Here is a 19,568-nt window from a genome sequence, read left to right as displayed (position 1 = left end):
AACCTTGGAAGGTTCCTTGCCTGGGCGCTCCACCGTAGACCCACTATCCTCACTTTAAACCCCAACGCATCTATAGAGGGAGTAGTGAATCTATATCTGAACTCCACGCGATAAAACCACCAATGATCTCAATCAATTTTCTAATATAAGCCCTCTAGCCCTCATAAAGTAGTGTCATACTTCCCAAATCCAGCCTCCATAGCGGGATTTAGGATGAGGATCCCCTTCTTTAGTATATATAGGAGAACGAAAGCATCATGATTTGCTAAGGCAGCGACATACAACAGTTTATACGTATTCATAATCTGCATACATGGCAATATGATCCGGAGAGTAATCATCAATATCACTTGGGCTCGGCTAATCATCTATTCCGATCAAGAATCGGTTCACAATTTCTTCAAATGACCCGGTTTGGCCAGGTCTCTCCTATACACTTTCGATTTGCATCTGTGGATATGCCCAAGAACGGATTACAGCCCAAAAATGACTCAAGCCGCACCCTAAGAACCGATCTCGGGCTCATAAACTGCCCCAATGCGGTGAAACTCCTGGCAGCGCATGTACATACCGACGAGTCTCGACCGGCTCGGGGGCTTGTATACTCTGTCATTCATTAAGCGTGGCTGGTAGTCCTCCGCAGACGCATCGTCCTTACACCAGAATTCTCGCCAGCCATATTCGACAGGACCAGACAGGCCATCTGGTGGGTTGATAGAGAGACGAAGCTTCTCATATTGCGGCTGTCCAGTCTGCTCAATCTCAAGCACAATTTCCATAAGCTTGTCCTCTGAGGTTGCAATCACAATCATCAAGCCAACAATCCGAACACCCAGTGCAAAATGAACTGTCTGACGGGTGTTGGTATCAAGCTCACCTGTGCTTGCTGTTCTGCCCGACGAATAAACAAATACTATCCCGACTATTGCCTGATCTCTAAAGTAGGCCTCGGCTGTGGTGATGATCTCTGTACAGCTGTCGGCATTCTGCTTCTCGAAGTAGAGTTTCCGTACTTGATCGAACGGGGGTCCGTTATCTGGAACCAATACGCGAGCATTTGGATTTCCATTCGCAGATTTGACTACCCGCGCCCGTTCACAAGCCGAGTTCAATATCCATGAGATGGCTGTGAATTTCTCATCCGAGTCGGCTTGGTACTGGTGGTTTAGCAGATTCAGGGATTGTAAAGAGTGGAAGTCCGGGGAGGAGAACGTCACATTGCGCGAACGCGTTGTCTCAATGCGTATACATGCGACTTGAGCTAGTTTCACTCCCGGGCACTCAAAAGCAGAACCGACTGGAATGAGCCAGTTAAAGATTGAATCTCCTCGTCTCGGGAGAGTTCAAAACTATCGTCAAGCTTGTGCATCCATTGGCCTACGACACCAGGGCTTGGATGGTCGTAGTAGTCAAATTTCAAACCAGAGATGCGGCTTGGTAACCTGGATCGACCTTCGATGCCTCTAGATGCCTGGATCTTCCGAACGTTCTTGAGTGATGCATAGGTCTGATAGTTCCCGGGGTTCGCACTATTTATGAAATGAGAAAGTCTTATCGTACTCCAGTTCCTCATATGGTGTCTGATGGCATTCATGATTCATATCATCTGGTATCTCGGGTTCTTGGCCACAATTCTGGGACTGGATACCGACGCGTGCAAAGTAGGTTGGGCTTGTCCGAGTTCGTTCAACTGCAATAGAACGCCTTCTTGGTACGTAATAAATCGCCAACTCAAGAGCAAATAGTCCTCTGATGGTGTTCGTGGATGGCGAAATCGGTATGAGCTCAACGGTTGCATTAAGCTGATAGTGAAGAGACGCAAATGTAGCAATTCGTCCATAGTTTGTCGATATCTAGTCTAAATTTACCTGTGCCGTGCATGGATTATATGAATACAGCGAGAAATACCTGCAAGCCACCTAGAAATTGGGGAGTGTGGGGATTGGGAGTGCTTTCTATCATTCTGACTTGGGTGACTCGCTCCCCTTTCGATCCATTGATAAAACATGAAATTGCGCAGCCGTCGTTCGAGCCAAAAAGCATAGATCCCCTATCCGAATAGCAAATCTCTATTCCGACCAGAATGCGAGGGACGGATGCCATATGGAACGTGAGCCATGTCAAAGATTCGAGAAATAGGCCTTTTGGGCCCCCAAAATCAATATTGGTGAGCGATTCGAAGGCCCGAGGAGGCTGGAACGGCAAAAGAATGCTAAAGCTCAAGTCATCTTGCGTCGGGGTAGTCGGTGTCCATAACTGAGAGTCTACATATGAAACAATCGCATGCTGAGAGGGGGACTCTGGAGGGGCCTTTGGGTCATCAATCAATTCGCCGATGCCCAGTGAAACAATTTTCAACCGATCTAAGCCTGCAAGCAGGAAATATCGAGTTGGCCTCTCTGGAATGCTAAGGGTGCCACGTGCGATCCCTGGGCCGCTGGAAACACCAATCCAATCAGTCGAATTCGGACCTGTGGATGTGAATTTGATGCCTGTCAGTCCCTGTGAGCAGAATGCCACACCGAGAGCTTTCAGTTGGAAAGTGGACGGTATTTCGATCCATTTTTCGGAAGTTGGATTGTGATATCCAAGTAGACGATCGATAGTCCCGCCCTGGTCCAATGGAAAAAGGGTGATGCCCGATATATAGATCCGAGCGCCAACTTGGACCATTGAGATACGTATTCGCTGTCGGCATTGCTGATGCGGAGATATGACTGATTGAGTTCTATGGTATAGTACACAACATCCCTCATCCAAGCGGCTATCCGCGCTAACAGAGCATAGTTGACCCGAGAAACAGCTAGCCATTTCTATCGTGCGAGATGGCTTCTCAGTGATGTCGCTATGATTTAGCCGATACAAGTTGCTTTGGCTTTGTGTCGGGTGAGCAATAGATCCACATGGACCATGTCGCAAAACAGGGTCTAAGCTGACGAGGGCAGCGATGGGTTCCAGCAATTGACGAATTCTCCTTCTATTGATCAAAGACAAGTTCTCTGACTTGAGCAACGCTCTTGTCCCGAAGAAAAGCAGGTACCAGTCCCGCTTATCTGTAGCATCCAGGAACAGAAAGTCAGCTTCCTGGTTAAGGAGAAACCTACTCCGCCAGTACGACTGTGGCAGCATATCAATAGTTGCAAGCAGAGCAAGATCTCGACAAACAAGTCTCATATTCAGGAGTTCATCCAAGGATAAATATGAGAATATTTCGAATTTCAGCTCGCGCAAGAGTCCATCGAAGGCATTGTGCTGACGTTTTTCTGGCTGGTCATGTAATTCCTTTCTCGGAGCAGAGGGGGTGAGATCTCTAGAATAGAACGAGAGGGATCTCTGTTGCAGTTGCAGTTATGCTCAATTCCCCCCGCGGTCATGTTCATTGAGCAAGGATCAAGACGACCTTTCCATAGCGAACTATCAAGTACATTGCGGAAATCGAATGCAGCTGCTTCCAAGTCATTTTGAGAAGGTATCGCACACGGGTCAGCATATAAATGCGAGCTCAGATCTACTGGATTGGGTACTCCGGACGATTTGTGTGTCTGCGCAGCACCCTGATAATCGTGACCGAATTGGAAGATGGAGCCTCCAGCGAAAGGAGTACAAGATAGTTGATAGAAGACTGATTCTGCGATGGCCGTCTCGTTTTGGAATGCATTACCTGCTCTACAGCCAAGCCTGAGGAGTAACAAGCTCCAGCACGAGTTGTGAAAGCCAAAGCACCATTGGGCTTGCCAAGGTCCGCAAAGTTTCCAGTTCTCCAGCGCCTCGAGTTCCAATCCAATGTAGGACTTTTCGCTGTCAAGCGGTGCATAGAGAAAATTGCGGCGTCGTACTACTCCTAGCCCGGTCACAGCAATAGACCCGGCTTTACTAGAGTAAAGGCCTCGTGCTTCTGTGTACCAGGGACGAACGAGGTGCTTTTCAAAGACCGGCTCATTCCGGTAGGGTTCTGATAGCAGGATCACCCCGCAGAAAGGACAGTAAACATTAGAAGCCATCGAGTTGCGGGGTCACGTTTCTCTGCCCTCGCGCTGAACTGATTGATGGGCGTTGAGGTGATAAGATGCAACTAAGATGGAGCTGCGGTGGACTCCCACCCTTGCGGATTCAAAGCAACTAAACCTCCCCGGGTTGGATCTCTGTAGATATGTCGCGGTACAGACCAAATCCGCCATATAATCGGAGTCGGGATAATTGATACTTCCAGGCTTAGGTCTCTCATCCAAAGCCATCTAGAATGCCCAACTATCCATCTTCAGGTCCCCTAGTATATCCCACTCGGTCGAAAGTGTACCCATACACATGCGTGTGCTTTTCTGCGCCTGGTAAACACGTCAAGATTCCCTGCTTGCTTGGTCATATATATGGGAACCAACCTGCCTTTTTGCAACGTGCTACCGATATGCCAACGTCCAGTGATCTAGCTTCACGGTTTACTTATTACTGAAAGTAGACAAAATATCAATACCACTTGAAGGCATCATCGGAAGGACAGGTAAATTGTGTAGAAACAAAGTGCACTATACTGATATCATTCTTCACGTAATTCACCTGGTGATTATTCCATACTCTATAGACAACCATGCTCGATCTGGTATTTGCGAGGGTCAATGGGGGCAATGCGAGGGAGTAACCCGTGGATATATGCCACGGAATTGATGGGCGGGGAAGGGGGAAAGGTATGTACATTTCATGAATGCATGCTGGAAGACAATCACAAAAACTGCGTACACGGGGATGGAAAAGGGGGAAAGCAGCTGGTGGAGAAGTGGCCGATGCGAAAACGAGGAAAAGGCGAAGAGACGTGCCGAAGAAGACGACGGAAGTTGTTTTGAGTATTTCTCCCGACCACAAATCAGCGATTTTCTACCACTGATAAAGCCGTGCTCCTGGTAGACCGGAGGATAGAGCGATGGAAGATGATCCCGAGGAGATCAGAAGCATTGAATTTGAGATGCCTCTGAAACCCAACGAGGAGCGGTGTTCCACTGCTGATGCGCTATCCTCCAAATGCAACCAAGAGGTTAATCACGACAACCACTCCCAGTAGCACAGCATGCTTGACAAGTGTGTCAACAGTGATGATGAAAATGGTGTTATCATCTTCCGATAAGAAAGCCGTCAGATCCATGTAACGCCGCCCAGAAAAAACCCCGTGTCCAATATAACATGCAGGCTCCGGCTGATAACTCCCAAGGACTAACTCAGGTATTGTGAACAGCCGAATAGATAGACAAGGGGAGAGGAGGCGCAAAAAGATGCGGCAAACACTGAGCGCTACGGCATCGGCATCATGATTTATGGCGAAGCCCAGCCACCAGCCACATCAACCCATTCGTTGAGACAGCTGCCTTGCTTGCCCTCGACGTCAACAATGTCCGTGTCACAGCGGCATCGGCAACCCACACCATTCTCCTTGACTGGGTCGGGGTTGGCCCAGTACTCATCTTCCTCGATGCGCTTCTTCTCGTCATCGGTAGTCTTCTCGAGGTAGGGGGAGCGGGCGAGTTGACGAGCGGGAGCGTTGGCTGGGCAATGCTGGATGGTAGTGTGGCGGTAGCCAAAGTCACGGAAGTAGTGAATATCACCAGGTCCGAGGAGTGCACCAGCGGCGAGAGAGTGAATAGGAGCATCACCCCACTAATATGGTTAGTAAATATTCCTCAACAAAGATGGAATACAGGTGGCATTACATACCCGCTCGTTCCAAAATCCTCCACTTCTGTCCATCATGGTGAAGAAGTCCTCGTACTCCTTGCTGCGGAACCAATCAAGACGCGCAATCTCGAAGTTACTCCAGAAATGGCACATGTTATAGCTCTCGCCTTCCATAGCCTCTGGGTCAACGTCCTTGAGATGGTGGTCACCAGGGTCGGTCTGCAAAATTTCATCCGGCAGTTTGTCCTCCTTTTGCTCCTCAGGGGGAGTTTCTGGTTGCTCGGGCTGCTCCAGGAACATTTCCCAGAGACCCTTGGACTTCAGATTGTTCTTGCGCTTGTAAGCGGCTGCGTAACGGAAGATATTTGGGACCGTCTCTCGAAGCTCCTTGACAGCGATAGTGAAACCGTAGGTCTTGTTTGCCTCGGCCATCTTGAGGAATGGATCACTGAAGCAACAAGTCAGCAAATTGGCCAAGAAACATGCCAAGGCAAAGATCTTACTATGTGATATCGCAGAAGTACTTGATTTCGGGCTCCAAACGCCAGTACCACTCGTACTTCATCAGCAAGGGGTGCTTGTAGAAGTGTCTAGCGCAAAGTTAGCTTTAAAAATCTCACAAACCTGGCAGCAAAGACTAACCCAGAGTAGAATCGGCACATGTGGTGGTAGCTCTCCATTCCACCGTACATGATGGCGGCATCACCCTGCTTCCTGATGCCCTCCTTGGCAACTTCGTGGTCAACCCAATCGGGGAATCCCCACATGGTGTTGTCGATTTTACCAAATTCAACTTCCGCGCTGGTATAGTTCTTGACAGTGGCTTTGAAATCCTCATCGAAGTCACCGTCGTTGAGGAAAACATAGGGATAGTGCCACCAGCGGTTGAAGTGTCTCTCAATCGACTTGAGCGACTGGATCACACCATCCAACTCCTTGTTTCTAGCAAGAACGACGAACGCAGCATTGGCGCGAGGGGCCTTGTCGATTCGGTCGGTGTCGATGGGCTCACAGCCCGTCGCAAAGACCTTATCATACTTTTCGCTGATTTTTCTATAAAGCGCAGGGAGTTAGCAATCGCACACACGACCATTGGTTAACAGGGCGACACGAACCGGATAGAAGGCGGAGTGCCTGCTGGAATTAAGATCCCCCCGGGTGAGGAAGGGTGTCGGACGAAGAGGAGCAAAATAAGGACAATTACAAGGCATGGAAATAGTAAAACAAGACCCAGGGGTATAGAAATAGACGAGTTGCCCTTCAGACGTATCCTCCTTCGGAAAAAGGCGAATCTAGGGTGGAGGCGGTCTTTCTCGTGGGGGACGTCCTCCAACGGCAGACTCGGCGCACTAGGCAGCCTCTTCGTGATTCGTTGGATGAAGCTCATGGATGCGGTTGTGATGATACCCCACGGATAATGGTAGAGGTCAGCTGTCCGGCCCAAGCGACAGCACGGGGCCGTTTAGGGAGATAGCGGAGAAATCGTGTCGGATGCGTGACCAGACACAGGGGGATATGGGTCTGGGGGCGGGAGAAATTCGAATCGGGGAGCCAACGGTCAAATCGACTTCGGACCGTATGGATCGCGGGAGGATCCGAAAGTCGAGAGATCTCAAGTGAAAATGGAGAAAATGACAGCAAAACGAGTGGCTGGAGGAATGCCTCCTTTCCTCCCCCAACTTTCTCAGTCCCACGGTAAATAGATGGGGAGAGCGTCGGGAGCAACGCGGAAAACTGTGAACAACAAGGTACACAGGGGGGAAATTGGGGACATGAACAGGAGGTGATGGAGAGAGGAGACGGGGAATTGGAAGATGGGATGGGTTGCTTGCGCCTCCCTGGTCTTGGCGACGTCCGCTGGCCTCTCGGTGTCACCCTGAGACGGTTATTTTGCCCCTGGCTGCAGTGCGGTGGCGTTCCAATGGGTATTGTATGGTATTGGGGTATTTTGGTAATCTACATTTTCTGTGATTATACTGGCTCCCTGGACATTGCGTTGTTTGTATTTGATTCTTCTTCTTTGAGCATCATGGATGGTGCTGTGGCTCCTGTAAAGTTGAGCTGAACTTAAGAGTCGATGGTCTTTCCCTCGCTTCGCCTCGATTCTCCTGATACCTAGGCACCTAGCCCTTTGACTGGCCTCTTATGGCCGGGGGGGGATCATCTATACCGTACTGTAGTTACTAGCCCCCAAGCCAACAAAGAAAGCTTCTGTGCGATAATTTCAATCCTATCTGCTGGAACTATGCTTGTGCTCGTGTCCGAATTTCCAAATCGTGTGCCTGAATCGAAGAAAAAAAAATTCATTCCACGGTACTGCGTACGACTGATGCTACTTAGCCCACTTGATCCACCATCACTCGGCCCTACGCGGCAATCTCATACGGAGTACGGAGTACGGAGTACACATGGCTTCCTTACAAAGTACATTGTACCATTTGTATGGCTCCGGGGTTGTTCTAGCGATGTAGATTGGGCAGATCTATTTTCCGCATCTTCGCTTTGGATACTTCAACAGAGTGCTCCTGATTCGACATGTCTCGCTTGGGTTTACAAAAGATGTAGCTAATGCCCCGTACGGAGTACTCCGTACGGAGTACGGAGTACAACGTCTAGGAGTTAGCGCATGACGATCGAGGGTCCAAAACCTTCTCAGACCGTTGGGGCCGAGAGAGCGCGTGTGAACAATCCTTGGGGACGTCTGATCCTATCATCTGCGAGGGCTGCATTCAGCCTCTCTCTGCTCTATGCTGATGTATTTGGTACTTTCATCATCATGATAAACATTGCACAAAGTATGTACCGGGTACTCCATACCTGCCGTCCGACATCCAAGTTTATAAGAGCACGTGACCCTGTTAATACGGCGTTCGGTTCTGGTAATTTCCCCTTCTGCGTTCTGAATTTAATTCCACTTTATTTATGGATCGTCCAAGGTCTGGACCCCCCGTTCTGTTATAATTAGTCGAACCCATTGCTATTATCCTGGTGATGTTTTGTTTCTCACAACATATATTCTCCTAGATCGACTCGTTAGGCTCTACGAAGTTTATTTTGCTCGTGTGCAGGGTCACTCGAAGCAAAGTACTCCGTACATCCTGCGGACGTATTGTAGATCGAGCTGAATACCATTGCGTGTACTCCGTCCTCTGTGCCGTGGACTTGGAAAGGAGCCTCGATACATCATAACGCACCTTGCGGAGTACTGCGGTACTGAGTTATCGCACTTCATAAGGGTATCATATACATGCACGTTGTAGATCCTAACTTGACGTTGTGAACAACCAGAGGGTCAAAAGGCTTGGTTCCGGCCAAGATCATCCCGTCATCCTCCATCATCACTCCACATGACAATCCCTACTCTTAAACTTCACTATATGGAGAAATTACCATAGGGTGCCCCCCCTTTTCTTGGGATCTTACATTCCTTCTTTTGTACAACCTCCACCATGAATACAGTGCTTACTCGGCCCTCATTCTGTGAGGCCAAGACCCCAATCATCAAAGTCCCCGAACCTGGCCCCTCATCTTATTTCCGCCCGCCTCGCAACGGCGGAAATTTAGGTCCCTTTTCACCTGTGAACGAGAATGGAAGTTTCGAGTTCGATCGGGTCTTGAAATCGGGAAGGGTTTCCCGCCGAGTCAAGCACAAGCATGTCTTTCGCGCCTCATGGAAACAGGCCTACCTCGTACTCCGACCGAACCTCCTTTCCGTGTACAAGGATGAAGAAACAACCCGCCTCCGTGTCTCGATTTCCCTCTCTGAAGTTACCGCCGTTGCACCCGTGAAGTCTCCGCGATCGACCCGCCAGCACGTTTTCGGCGTCTTTACTCCATCGACCAATTACCGCTTCGAGGCCCCGACTGAGCGCGATGCGGAAGATTGGATCCAGCGTATTCGTGCGGAAACCCCCGGCAACGAGGACGAGCAAGCTTTCCTGGCCTTGGCCAAGAAGCGCGAGCTCCCCTCCATCAACAAACAACTTGTTGACGAGACAACCGATCACTCTGATTTCGACCATACTGGCCGCGCCAGCTCGCCCGAGCCACGCCACACGCTGTCCCCGCGCAGTAACAATGCCCAGAAACTCCCTTACATCCAGGATTACTCGGGCAACGAAATCTATTCACATTCAGAGTTCTCGGATGGACCCGCCCCAACCCGTCATCACCAGTTACGTTCTATGCCGTCTATCCATTCCCTGTCTCTTTCGGCGCAAGACGATAAATCAGCACCCCTACCATCCGCATCTTTGCCTCGAGACACAGCCAAGCAGTCTGACCTGGGTATCCTGCGTGACCCGGAGCGAGTCATCTGTCAGGGGTACCTGCAGGGGCTGCGCATCCAAGGGACCGTGCGGCAATGGAAAAGGCTCTGGGTTGTGCTGCGATCTAAGAGTCTGGCCTTCTACAAGGACGAAGCGGAGTACTCTGCCATCAAGATCATCCCCATGTCTCAAGTTTTTGATGCTGCAGAGGTGGATCCTTTGTCTAGGTCGAAGAAGTTCTGCATGCAGATCATCGCCGAAGAAAAGACCTATCGCCTTTGCGCTCCAGAGGAAGAATCCCTCGCGCGCTGGTTGGGCTCTTTGAAAAGTATTTTGGCTGCACGCAGGAAATTGGAGCCCGCCCCGGGCCCCTCTGGATAATGCTCTCCCTCTACCGAGTAGAGCCTGTTTCATCACTCTACCCACTCCTATTCTCTTCACCTATTTCATCCCCATATTTCTTTGGCTACTGTCTTCCGTCTTCATCTTTCCCTTTCTTTCAATATACCCAGGTTGGTGATATCATTTCGATTACTCGTCTCGTGGTGAGATTCGGAGTCTTCGAGGAACGGATTGGCGTTATAACCTTTGTCCACACTCGGTGGGCGAAGGGGAGTTCTTATCTCTATTATGAAGCTACTCCAGCTTTTTTTTATCTTCTTTCTCTCGTTTTTCTCGTTCCCTTGTCTCTCTATTTTATCTACCAAGGCTGTGCATTATCATTATGCAACCAAGCCCCCACTGTCAAGTCTGACATTATCCTTCGTTTGTCATCTTCTGTTTCTTTGTCTATACTGACTGTGTATTATGTATTATACTTTTGTGGCCTACAATACTTGAGTACATAATATGTAATCCAGATGCAAACCAACTACCCAAATGACTAGCCCTAAAACCTAGCAAAGTAAATTCCCACCTAGATCCATGCCCACAAACGGATATTCCAGGTTGATATATCATAGGTATGCTCGCAAAGCAATTCAATCCTATCTCAAGCAGACAAATACTCCTGCTTAAGCTCTTGACCCCCAATAAAAGATTTCTCACTCGACATCAAAACAGCCAACATCCTCGCCGGTTTCGAATCCGACGAATTCCTCCACCGATGCATCGTCCCACGCTGCACAACAGTATCCTATATATCCACCGTAAGCATCGCCTATACCCTTGGAACCTTAGAACCTTTGCAAACCCAACCCAAAACTTACCCCTTGATAAAGCACCTTCCTCTCCCCCGAATCAAGCTCCAACTCAATTTCCCCCTCAATAACAACCACCAGATCGATAGAAACAGTCCGATGCATCGGCGACTGAGCCCCAGCGCTCATATCAATATAAACCGAATTCACGCCGCCATCAACAGTCACCTTGTTGATTTCTCTGCTGCACGATGTCGCCACTGTCCCGTCATCGGGGGCCATGTAGAGTTTGAGATCGGCGTCTTCGTCTAAGGGCGCTGGTACCCGGGGTAGACTGTATGCTCTTGCTACGGCGGAGCCGAAGCGCTCATGGTAGAAGAGGTCCGGTGTTGGGAGGAAGACGCTTCTGGCTGCGTCATCGTGGCCTATTATGTAGCGGGTGCATGGCCTGAGGGTGTTTGGGGTGGTTGTTGCGCTGGCGGACATTGTTTTTGGATTTCCTGTTTGAATGCTCTATGAGCTATGTTTCTGGACAGAACAATCGATAAAATAGGGAAAGATAGTCTGTTTTCGAGTTGCGGGGTGCTACTGTTCGTAGAAAGGTTCTTGAGATTCAGGGAATCAGCTACCCGCGGGTCTGTAGATGGGCCCGGGGGTCGGGTCTGTAACTCTTGCTTCTAAGATGACCCCCGGGCAAAGAGGACAAGCAGCAGGAACTCTTAGACTGCATTGGAGTAAGGGCGTCAGGTCTCATCTATGCACATGTAAGCATATGTAGATTATATCAGACGAGTCAGGGTTCCGGTTGAAGTGTGATCTCTACGTCTAGGTCCTGTTTACACAATGATAAACTACCTCAAAGCTAGCATACCCAGTCCTTACAATATATCTGTATTTCTCACATTCTTTACTCTGTACTATTCACAATACCCCTATAAAAAAGATAAAATAAGATCGATCTCATCAGCGACAAGAAATTCATCCTATTCAAAAGTCATCCGTCACCCCACCCCGGAACTGCCTCAACAGCTCCCTCCCATAATCATTCCCATTTGGAGTCCGGGTGATGGTATGGGCATGGTGCTTAGCCGGTCCCTTGTTGAGCAAGAAAACACCCGAGTGATGATCAAACTCGACCATAACGATAGGGCTCTGGATGCGATAGTAAAACGGATCGTCATCGCCGAAACCGCCAATCCAGGAGAAATAGGTCTCATCCAGGTGTTCACCAATCTGGCACATGCGTGCCTCGAGAGGATTTGGCGGGAGAAGGACGAGGAATGAGGCGACGGCTTTGAGCAGGAGAGCTTGCTGCGCGGAGGGCATTTCGGTGGCTTTGATGCCCTCATAGGGAATTATGCGGTTGTCCTGGAAGGCGCCGCCGAGATGGCGCTGGTTCTGTTAGTTTGATATAGCTTCTGGCTTGTTTGGGTGCTTTGATAGGTTATACCTGGTCATACGGGTTCCACCGGCCGGGAGGCATCTTCTCGGTAAACATTTCTGTGTAGATTTGCGCCTTTTGCTGGAGGAACGTCGGCAGGGTCTGCATCAATTGTAGCCCATAGGTACCTTCCTCAACGCAGAGAGTCAGACCTTTGCGTTGTCCGGCGTCAATTTGCTGCATTGTTGCAATTAGTGAATGTGAAGCATATAGATTGACCAACTTACATTTGGTTCCGCGCCGATAAAGACCGGGCTGATGGTCATCTGTTTCCCCAGGATGAAGACATTGACACAGGTATGATGGCCAGTTAAGGAGAACCCCCACGGCTTTGTTGTTGAGGGCGTATCGTACAGTGCGAACCTATTCATCCACAGAAATATCAGCAGTTGCAGGTAAAGGGACACGGGGAATATATGTACTGGTAACTATATCGATTGAGAATAGGCGCCGCGTTGACCAGCTCTCCCAAGAAATGATTCACTTCCATCGCAGCGATGACCTTCGAGTATCCTTCTTCGCTCAAACTGACCTCTACCAGCCTGAGGATTGCTGCGATTTTGTGTGCCGCGAGAGTATGAAGTCGCACGCCATACTTGAAGATTAACACTTCAGGATTGGACCATTTTCTCCTAATACTAATTAGTAGAGGCCAATAAAATCAATTCTGTAGACTCGTACCAAGCATCTGAATCAATACTGTAGCTCACAGCCTGCAGCTCCGAATCGGACAGTACGGCTTGGACTTCCTTGGCTGCAGCGACCTATTCGATGATCAATGGGAGATTACCACCTAAGATTGCCTTTGTGTGCTTACCATTGCCTCAACTGGAGCACCCTCATCCGCTCTCCTGAAAATTCCCTCCTTACGATGCCCGTCCGTCGTGATCCCATGGAAAGGCTGATTCAACTGGGCTTTCCATTCCTCGAACACCGGCACTACCTGCGGAGAACTTGCGATCTTGTTCGAATAAGTCTCGATATCTGTCTGGTCAAGTCCGATGATGCGCGGATGACCTGGCTGGGGAACATATCTGCGAAAGTCAGAAGGATGAGGTTGAGGCTCAAGCATGGGCAAAGACAATGACGGAGCCATAGTGATGGTGATTGGAACAAGAGACGCAGTGATAGAATTGGCAAGTGTATCGTATGTATCGATCTCTCTTCTTTTTGGTTTGTCAAAGTGTTATTCAATCGATTTCCGGGGTAATGATGTACATCACAGGATAATATGCGGTGTATTGGCTTCCCCGGGGGCCTGGGATGATTTCCGGGGATGTTGCCGAGGATTGAATATAATCTGTTATATGACGCATGTCTGTGCTTACTTCCAGCTCATTTTCTGGCTTTTCTCCGTTTCCTATATTGATCATATCTATTGTTCTAGCAAAGCAAAATGAGCGACTTCTCAGCACAGTACACCAACGCGAATATCGCCCGAGATGCGGCGACCTACGACAGTGCGCGTTTTCTCGCTCTGAATGAGAAGATTCGGAAACTTGAGCCTGCTACACACAATGGATTTACTATTGCGCTTTTGGTATCATTTTGCCATGAGTGCTTTACATTTCGAAATCCGAGTCTAACCAACCATAGAGTGCAATGTTTTGTGCCCAACGCCGTGGAGACGCCGTATCAGCCTTGTTCCGCGATGCGACGAAGGACGAGTCGGATGCAAGCGTAAAAGAGATTTTCATTACTGTCCGTGAAGCTCTTGCGCTCGTTGTGCCCTTTGTCGGGTTCCCCTCGTGCATGCCGGCTGTATTCGGTCTGGTCAACGAGTTGCGGGGCCGAGGTATCGACCAAGTCCCTGTCCAGGAAAGGTAATTTGAACAGGCGCAATGAAATATACGCAAGCTCATCTATGGATTCTAGAGTTGGATTCGATCAGAACGATTATACAACAGCAGGGAAAGCCGCATTCAAACAGGTCTACCGCGGAGTGGGGAACAGTGAGGTGGGCAAGATGCTGGATCAGTATTTCCCTGAACTTTGTGAGTTTCTTTAGTCTCTGATCCTGATATACTCTGTACTAACGAGACAAGCCTACTATGCCGATACAGCAGTGTTTGGATATCTCCTTAGTGGGAGCGACCTCTTCACTCTCAAAGAGAAGGAGTTGGTGCTTGCCTCGGGCATCTTTGCACAAGGTGCAATTCGGCAGTCACAAAGCCATTGCAAGGCCTCTATTCAACTCGGTAATACCATTGAGGTCGTTCAGGGACTATTTGAGGCCAGTGTCGAGGTTGCACTCTGGAATAACTCGCGTTTGCCGGGAATGATCGACGTACCCCAGCTGGCAGAGGATGTGAAACGCAATCTCGCCGCGGAAAGCCAGTAATTATAGATTTTCAAATTGATGTTCATTTACAATTCAGTCTTATAACTGTAAATTAGATTAAATTAAACCAGATCAATGGGTATCTACGTTCAAAGCATCCAAACCACGCTTTGACCCATGAGCGACATATCTTTGCCAAGTGTCATGGAACAGTGAACTTATGGAACTTGTGGAAGTTGGTGAAATTCCGAAGCGAGATGATGAGCAGATGTCCCACATTTCCGAATCGTGTAAACTTCTCCCGGGCTATTCCAATACCAACATTTGTTATCCACTGCTCCCGATGAAAACAGCTTCCGGGGAGGCTTCACCCCCGGACCAGGAGAGATGAGCTACGTGATCCCCGGGCCAGGTGACCGAGGAAGAGTCGACGCGCGGGGTAAACCTCAGAGCTGCTGTACCGGGATATCAAATCATTAATAGCGAATCAGTTCCAGTAGAAAAGAAAAGCGCATGAATTTACCTTGAATTTCTCCTCCCAACGAAAGTATGGCCACCGAACACATTATGCCGCACGAGGAGGATACGCATCTCAATGACGCCTCATATACAATCCAAGAGGAGCCGCTGGGTACACCGAGAAAGCTACGAGTAGTGATGGTCGGAGCCGGTGCCAGCGGAATCAATATTGCTCGTCATATGGAATTGCAAATGCAGAACTATGAGCTGCAAATGTATGACAAGAATGAGGATGTTGGAGGAACTTGGTTTGAGAATAGGTATGTATATCTGCTCTACAACTTGACAAGCAGTGCAGAATCTAACACATGGGCTTTAGGTACCCAGGATGTGCTTGTGATATTCCCGCGCATAATTACCAGTATACCTGGGAACCGAATCCAGAATGGTCTACCTTGTAAGATGATTCAAGGGCACAACGTATTTGAGAGAGAAAGAAACTGACTCGCGGTACAGCTACTCCTCAGCGGGAGAGATCTTCAAGTACTTCAAGAACGTGGCTACCAAGTATGACTTGTACAAGTACATTCGTTTGAATCACTTGGTGACAGGAGCAGCCTGGAACGAGGAAGAGGGCATTTGGAATTTGGAGATCAAGAATAGAGAGACTGGCGAGACCCTTCATGATTGGGGTCATATTCTTATCAATGGCTGCGGCGTTCTCAAGTGAGTTCTTTGATTTGCTTTGACAGTGCCACGACTGGACTATTAGGGCTAACAGGTCGGTACTAGCAACTGGAAATGGCCAGACATCCCCGGTCTGCACTCATTTAAAGGAGATCTCATCCACAGTGCTGCATGGCCCGAGGACTATGATGTGACGAACAAGACGGTTGCTGTTTTGGGATGTGGATCATCCGGAGTGCAAATCGTTCCTACCATCCAGCCAAGTAAGTGATACTAGACACACTTAAGCCCCATGTGACTGACGAAATGCTCTCATAGAGGTCAAATCACTTACCACTTTCATCCGCACTCCCACATGGATCACTGCTGGATTTGCCCAGAGCCATGCAGGACCCGGAGGAGCCAATTTTGAGTGTATGCATTCCCTTCCCCATCAGCTTCTAGACTGCAATCTAACCCAATCATAGTCAGCGAAGAGCAAAAGAAGATCTTCCGCGAGAAACCAGATGAGTACCTCAGATACAGAAAGGAGATCGAGGGCGAACTCAACCAGCGGTTCAAATTCGTAAGTCCACGCAGCCAGAGTGAATGTTGTATCTTTTGGTCTAATACAAACTACCCAGATAATTGCAAACAGCAAAGAACAGGCTGAAGCACGGGAATATTCGACCAAAGAGATGATCACCAAATTGGGCAACGACCCCCAACTGGTGAAAGCTCTGTTGCCTGACTTCGCAGTTGGATGTCGTCGACCAACCCCCGGAAATGGTTATCTCGAGTCATTGACAAAAGAAAATGTACACGTGGTAACCGATACAATTGACAAGATCGTACCGGAGGGTATCGTTCTCTCAACCGGCGAGGTCATCCATGTCGAGGCCTTCATCTGTGCCACTGGATTTGACATGTCCTTTGCCCCTCGATTCGACTTGGTCGGACGTGAAGGTAAGCGGCTGGCAGAGGAGTGGAGAGTGAAACCCACAGCATATCTTTCCCTAGCGGCTGCGGATTTCCCCAATTACTTCAGTAAGCCTTTCCCTCTTCCCTGTAATTTCGGGAAGAAAACTAACCCTGTCTAGCGTTCCTCGGACCAAATGCTCCCATCGGCCATGGCAGTGTACTACCCATCGTTGAGCACACTTCCAAATACATAATCAATTTCATGAAGAAGATTCAAAGCCAGGGGATCAAAGCGGTTTCACCGAGACCCGAGGCCATCCGAGATTTCGATATCCATCTCACTGAGTTTATGAAGCGGACAGCATGGGCTACTCCCTGTCGCAGTTGGTTTAAGAATGGCAAGATTGATGGACCGGTCATCGCAGTTCATCCTGGAAGTCGCATTCATTGGTTCCATATGTTGACAGACATCCGTTTTGAGGATTGGGAGTTCACCTATCTCAACAATAATCGCTTCGAGTATCTGGGCAATGGATTTTCCGTGAAGGAGGAACCAGGGAGGGATACCACTCTCTATTTCGACTCACCGGAGGAAGGATATAGAGACTATTGATTGATGTTTGAGTTACTCCAAGAGAAGGCAGTCTGATATGTCATTATATGTTCAATCTTCAATGACGTTTGTCAATGTTCCATGGCTAATTGTAGATGGTTTTTAGCTCGGTTATAGGAAAGACCACAAAGAGGAATTGAACACATAAGATATGAAGTGTCAATTGGATCAGTGAAGATTGTCATCACTATACACAAACTTCTATGCGAAGACTTTGACCTGATTCTCCTAAACTACTTACTTTCTACGATGAAACATGCAAATTGAAATAACACATAGCAAGCATTTGATTCATATATTGTTACCCGATCAGGGAGTTACTATCCAAAGATCCCCTCAAAACACAGTTGAGATCGTTTCCCGCGCATCCTGCATGCAATCAAATCCATAGGTGAATCTGTGAACGTCCACATCCATCACCTTATCCGGAACCTTTCCAGGAACTCCAGTCTTCATCGCTGCAAATGCCCGATCTCGCTCGTCACGGGCCTTTCCAGCTCCCAGGTGAAGTTCGCGAGATGACTCTGCGGCTAGTCCAACGAGAGTTTCCGCTCGCACTTTCCTGGCCTTTTCATAAGCCAGGAGTGCTTTGTTGATGTTGATAGGGGATGCGTCAGGGAGCGCAGACAGGAAAATAGAAAGAACAGCACCATCTTCAACTGCCTGGGCGGCACCTTGACCTAAATGGGGCAGAGTCGGATGGCAGGCATCTCCGACCAGAGCAACAGACCCTTGAACCCATGTGGGCAGAGGATCATGGACGTGCAACTTCCATTCAACGATCTCTTCATCGGGTGCAAGATCTAACATCCTCAAGACGAGAGGACAGAAGTCCCCGTATACAGACATCATGGCTAATTTGGAACCTTTCGTTGTATAAGTTGCCGAGGCCGCAGCTGCGAAATTGACGTCAGGCTGGGTTGTGGAGATGTTGTAGATGCTTCGCTGGGAGATGGGATATGCAACAATGTGGCGCTTCTCCCCAATCCATCGGATTGTCTGATCTCCATCCAGAAGAGCTAGAAGCTCTAGATCATGCTTCATCTGGTCGCGGGTCAACATGATGCGGTATGCAGCCTGTCCGGTCTCTCTGACTCCGGCTTCCACGTTCAAGTTCTTGAGCATTGCCTGCCGAGTCTTGGACTTGATGCCATCTGCTCCGAGCAAGATATCGCATTGTACTTGAAATGGCTCACCGTCGCCGGTAGTCACCGAAAATGTTGGTCGATCGGTGAACTCGAGAGATGCGTCAACGGTGGAGGAAAAATTGAACTTCACTCCATTTTGCACACATGCGTCATGGAGACTATCGATCAAGGCTGCTCGGTGCCCACCAGTCTGACGGAATCCATATTCGGTTTCGATATTCCTGCAGTCCACAAGTCCCATATTCTTCCCCGACGCACCATCTGCCACCTGGTTAGTGATCTATTCTTTCCATTCTTTCTTTTGTGAAATGAGATTCCTCTGGAATAGACCATACCTCGAATACTGTAGAATTCCATTGCCACTCCATCCGCTGCTATTGGCTCCCAAACTCCCAGGTCCGTAAGGATCCGTGCCATGTTTGGCGCCATTTGAATGCCCGCGCCGACAAAACCCAGCGCTGGGGCATTTTCAAAGACCTGAACATTGCGGAATCCCTTCTTGACCAACGATAAACCGGTGGTGAGACCGCCGATCCCTGCACCGATGATGCATATTTCTAAATCCTGAACGGAGGCGTGCATGGTGGAAAAATATGGAAAACGTGGAGAGACGATTGCATTTACCGATATTGGCTACCCCTCCTTCTCATTCTTAAGAGGAGATATATCTCACTTGCTTCATGCTCTCGGAGATTACAAGGCGAGTCTGGGGTTTGCGGCCGAGCTCCTGGGATAAAATCATTCCCGCTCCCCGGGATGCATCTTTCCCCGGATGATCGACTGAAGCCGTGGCCATTTCTCGCATCGACCGGACCAATTGGAAGACAAGTTCTGACATACGAGATATTCAGTCTTGAGAGCGCTCTAGCGCTCTAGAGTGCTGGGACCATGGATATGAAGCCTTCCAGTCTTGACATCCGGGGAGTAAGACGCGATCCGAAGCTGAGCTTCAACGAGGCGATTGGCGGCTA

General features: G+C 49.0%; 8 protein-coding genes across 8 annotated transcripts; 3 read left to right on the top strand and 5 right to left on the bottom strand.

Annotated features, from left to right (window-relative positions):
- Positions 1–503: 503 nt before the first annotated feature.
- N7457_004801 (uncharacterized protein) lies at positions 504–1,369 on the bottom strand (the record flags this gene model as incomplete). Its single annotated transcript, XM_057175846.1, has 2 exons — positions 504–1,157; positions 1,295–1,369. 2 exons carry the CDS (start codon positions 1,367–1,369, stop codon positions 504–506), a joined length of 729 nt encoding a protein of 242 aa, XP_057032893.1.
- Positions 1,370–5,301: 3,932 nt separating this feature from the next.
- Positions 5,302–7,048, bottom strand: N7457_004800 (glycosyltransferase family 15 protein; the record flags this gene model as incomplete). Its single annotated transcript, XM_057175845.1, has 5 exons — positions 5,302–5,643; positions 5,701–6,109; positions 6,165–6,251; positions 6,304–6,714; positions 6,777–7,048. The coding sequence occupies 5 exons, from the start codon at positions 7,046–7,048 to the stop codon at positions 5,302–5,304; spliced, it is 1,521 nt and encodes a 506-aa protein (XP_057032892.1).
- Positions 7,049–9,110: 2,062 nt separating this feature from the next.
- N7457_004799 (PH domain-containing protein) lies at positions 9,111–10,310 on the top strand (the record flags this gene model as incomplete). The annotated part of the gene is made up of 1 exon (XM_057175844.1): positions 9,111–10,310. One exon carries the CDS (start codon positions 9,111–9,113, stop codon positions 10,308–10,310), a length of 1,200 nt encoding a protein of 399 aa, XP_057032891.1.
- Positions 10,311–10,920: 610 nt separating this feature from the next.
- N7457_004798 (cupin domain-containing protein) lies at positions 10,921–11,554 on the bottom strand (the record flags this gene model as incomplete). The annotated part of the gene is made up of 2 exons (XM_057175843.1): positions 10,921–11,064; positions 11,138–11,554. The coding sequence occupies 2 exons, from the start codon at positions 11,552–11,554 to the stop codon at positions 10,921–10,923; spliced, it is 561 nt and encodes a 186-aa protein (XP_057032890.1).
- A 501-nt stretch (positions 11,555–12,055) lies between these two features.
- On the bottom strand, positions 12,056–13,605 carry N7457_004797 (DUF3500 domain-containing protein; the record flags this gene model as incomplete). The annotated part of the gene is made up of 6 exons (XM_057175842.1): positions 12,056–12,460; positions 12,519–12,686; positions 12,737–12,872; positions 12,932–13,141; positions 13,191–13,273; positions 13,327–13,605. 6 exons carry the CDS (start codon positions 13,603–13,605, stop codon positions 12,056–12,058), a joined length of 1,281 nt encoding a protein of 426 aa, XP_057032889.1.
- Positions 13,606–13,905: 300 nt separating this feature from the next.
- Positions 13,906–14,850, top strand: N7457_004796 (uncharacterized protein; the record flags this gene model as incomplete). The annotated part of the gene is made up of 4 exons (XM_057175841.1): positions 13,906–14,049; positions 14,106–14,332; positions 14,385–14,503; positions 14,555–14,850. 4 exons carry the CDS (start codon positions 13,906–13,908, stop codon positions 14,848–14,850), a joined length of 786 nt encoding a protein of 261 aa, XP_057032888.1.
- A 489-nt stretch (positions 14,851–15,339) lies between these two features.
- N7457_004795 (flavin-containing monooxygenase) lies at positions 15,340–17,449 on the top strand (the record flags this gene model as incomplete). The annotated part of the gene is made up of 8 exons (XM_057175840.1): positions 15,340–15,569; positions 15,629–15,706; positions 15,766–15,975; positions 16,042–16,199; positions 16,255–16,350; positions 16,404–16,501; positions 16,560–16,962; positions 17,016–17,449. 8 exons carry the CDS (start codon positions 15,340–15,342, stop codon positions 17,447–17,449), a joined length of 1,707 nt encoding a protein of 568 aa, XP_057032887.1.
- A 336-nt stretch (positions 17,450–17,785) lies between these two features.
- N7457_004794 (FAD/NAD(P)-binding domain-containing protein) lies at positions 17,786–19,179 on the bottom strand (the record flags this gene model as incomplete). The annotated part of the gene is made up of 2 exons (XM_057175839.1): positions 17,786–18,858; positions 18,933–19,179. 2 exons carry the CDS (start codon positions 19,177–19,179, stop codon positions 17,786–17,788), a joined length of 1,320 nt encoding a protein of 439 aa, XP_057032886.1.
- Positions 19,180–19,568: the final 389 nt, after the last annotated feature.

Source organism: Penicillium paradoxum (genome assembly GCF_028828445.1).
Source record: "Penicillium paradoxum strain IBT 22861 chromosome Unknown utg000004l_segment0_segment0, whole genome shotgun sequence".
Classification (NCBI taxonomy): domain Eukaryota; kingdom Fungi; phylum Ascomycota; class Eurotiomycetes; order Eurotiales; family Aspergillaceae; genus Penicillium; species Penicillium paradoxum.
This window is presented reverse-complemented; position numbering and strand designations above follow the sequence as displayed.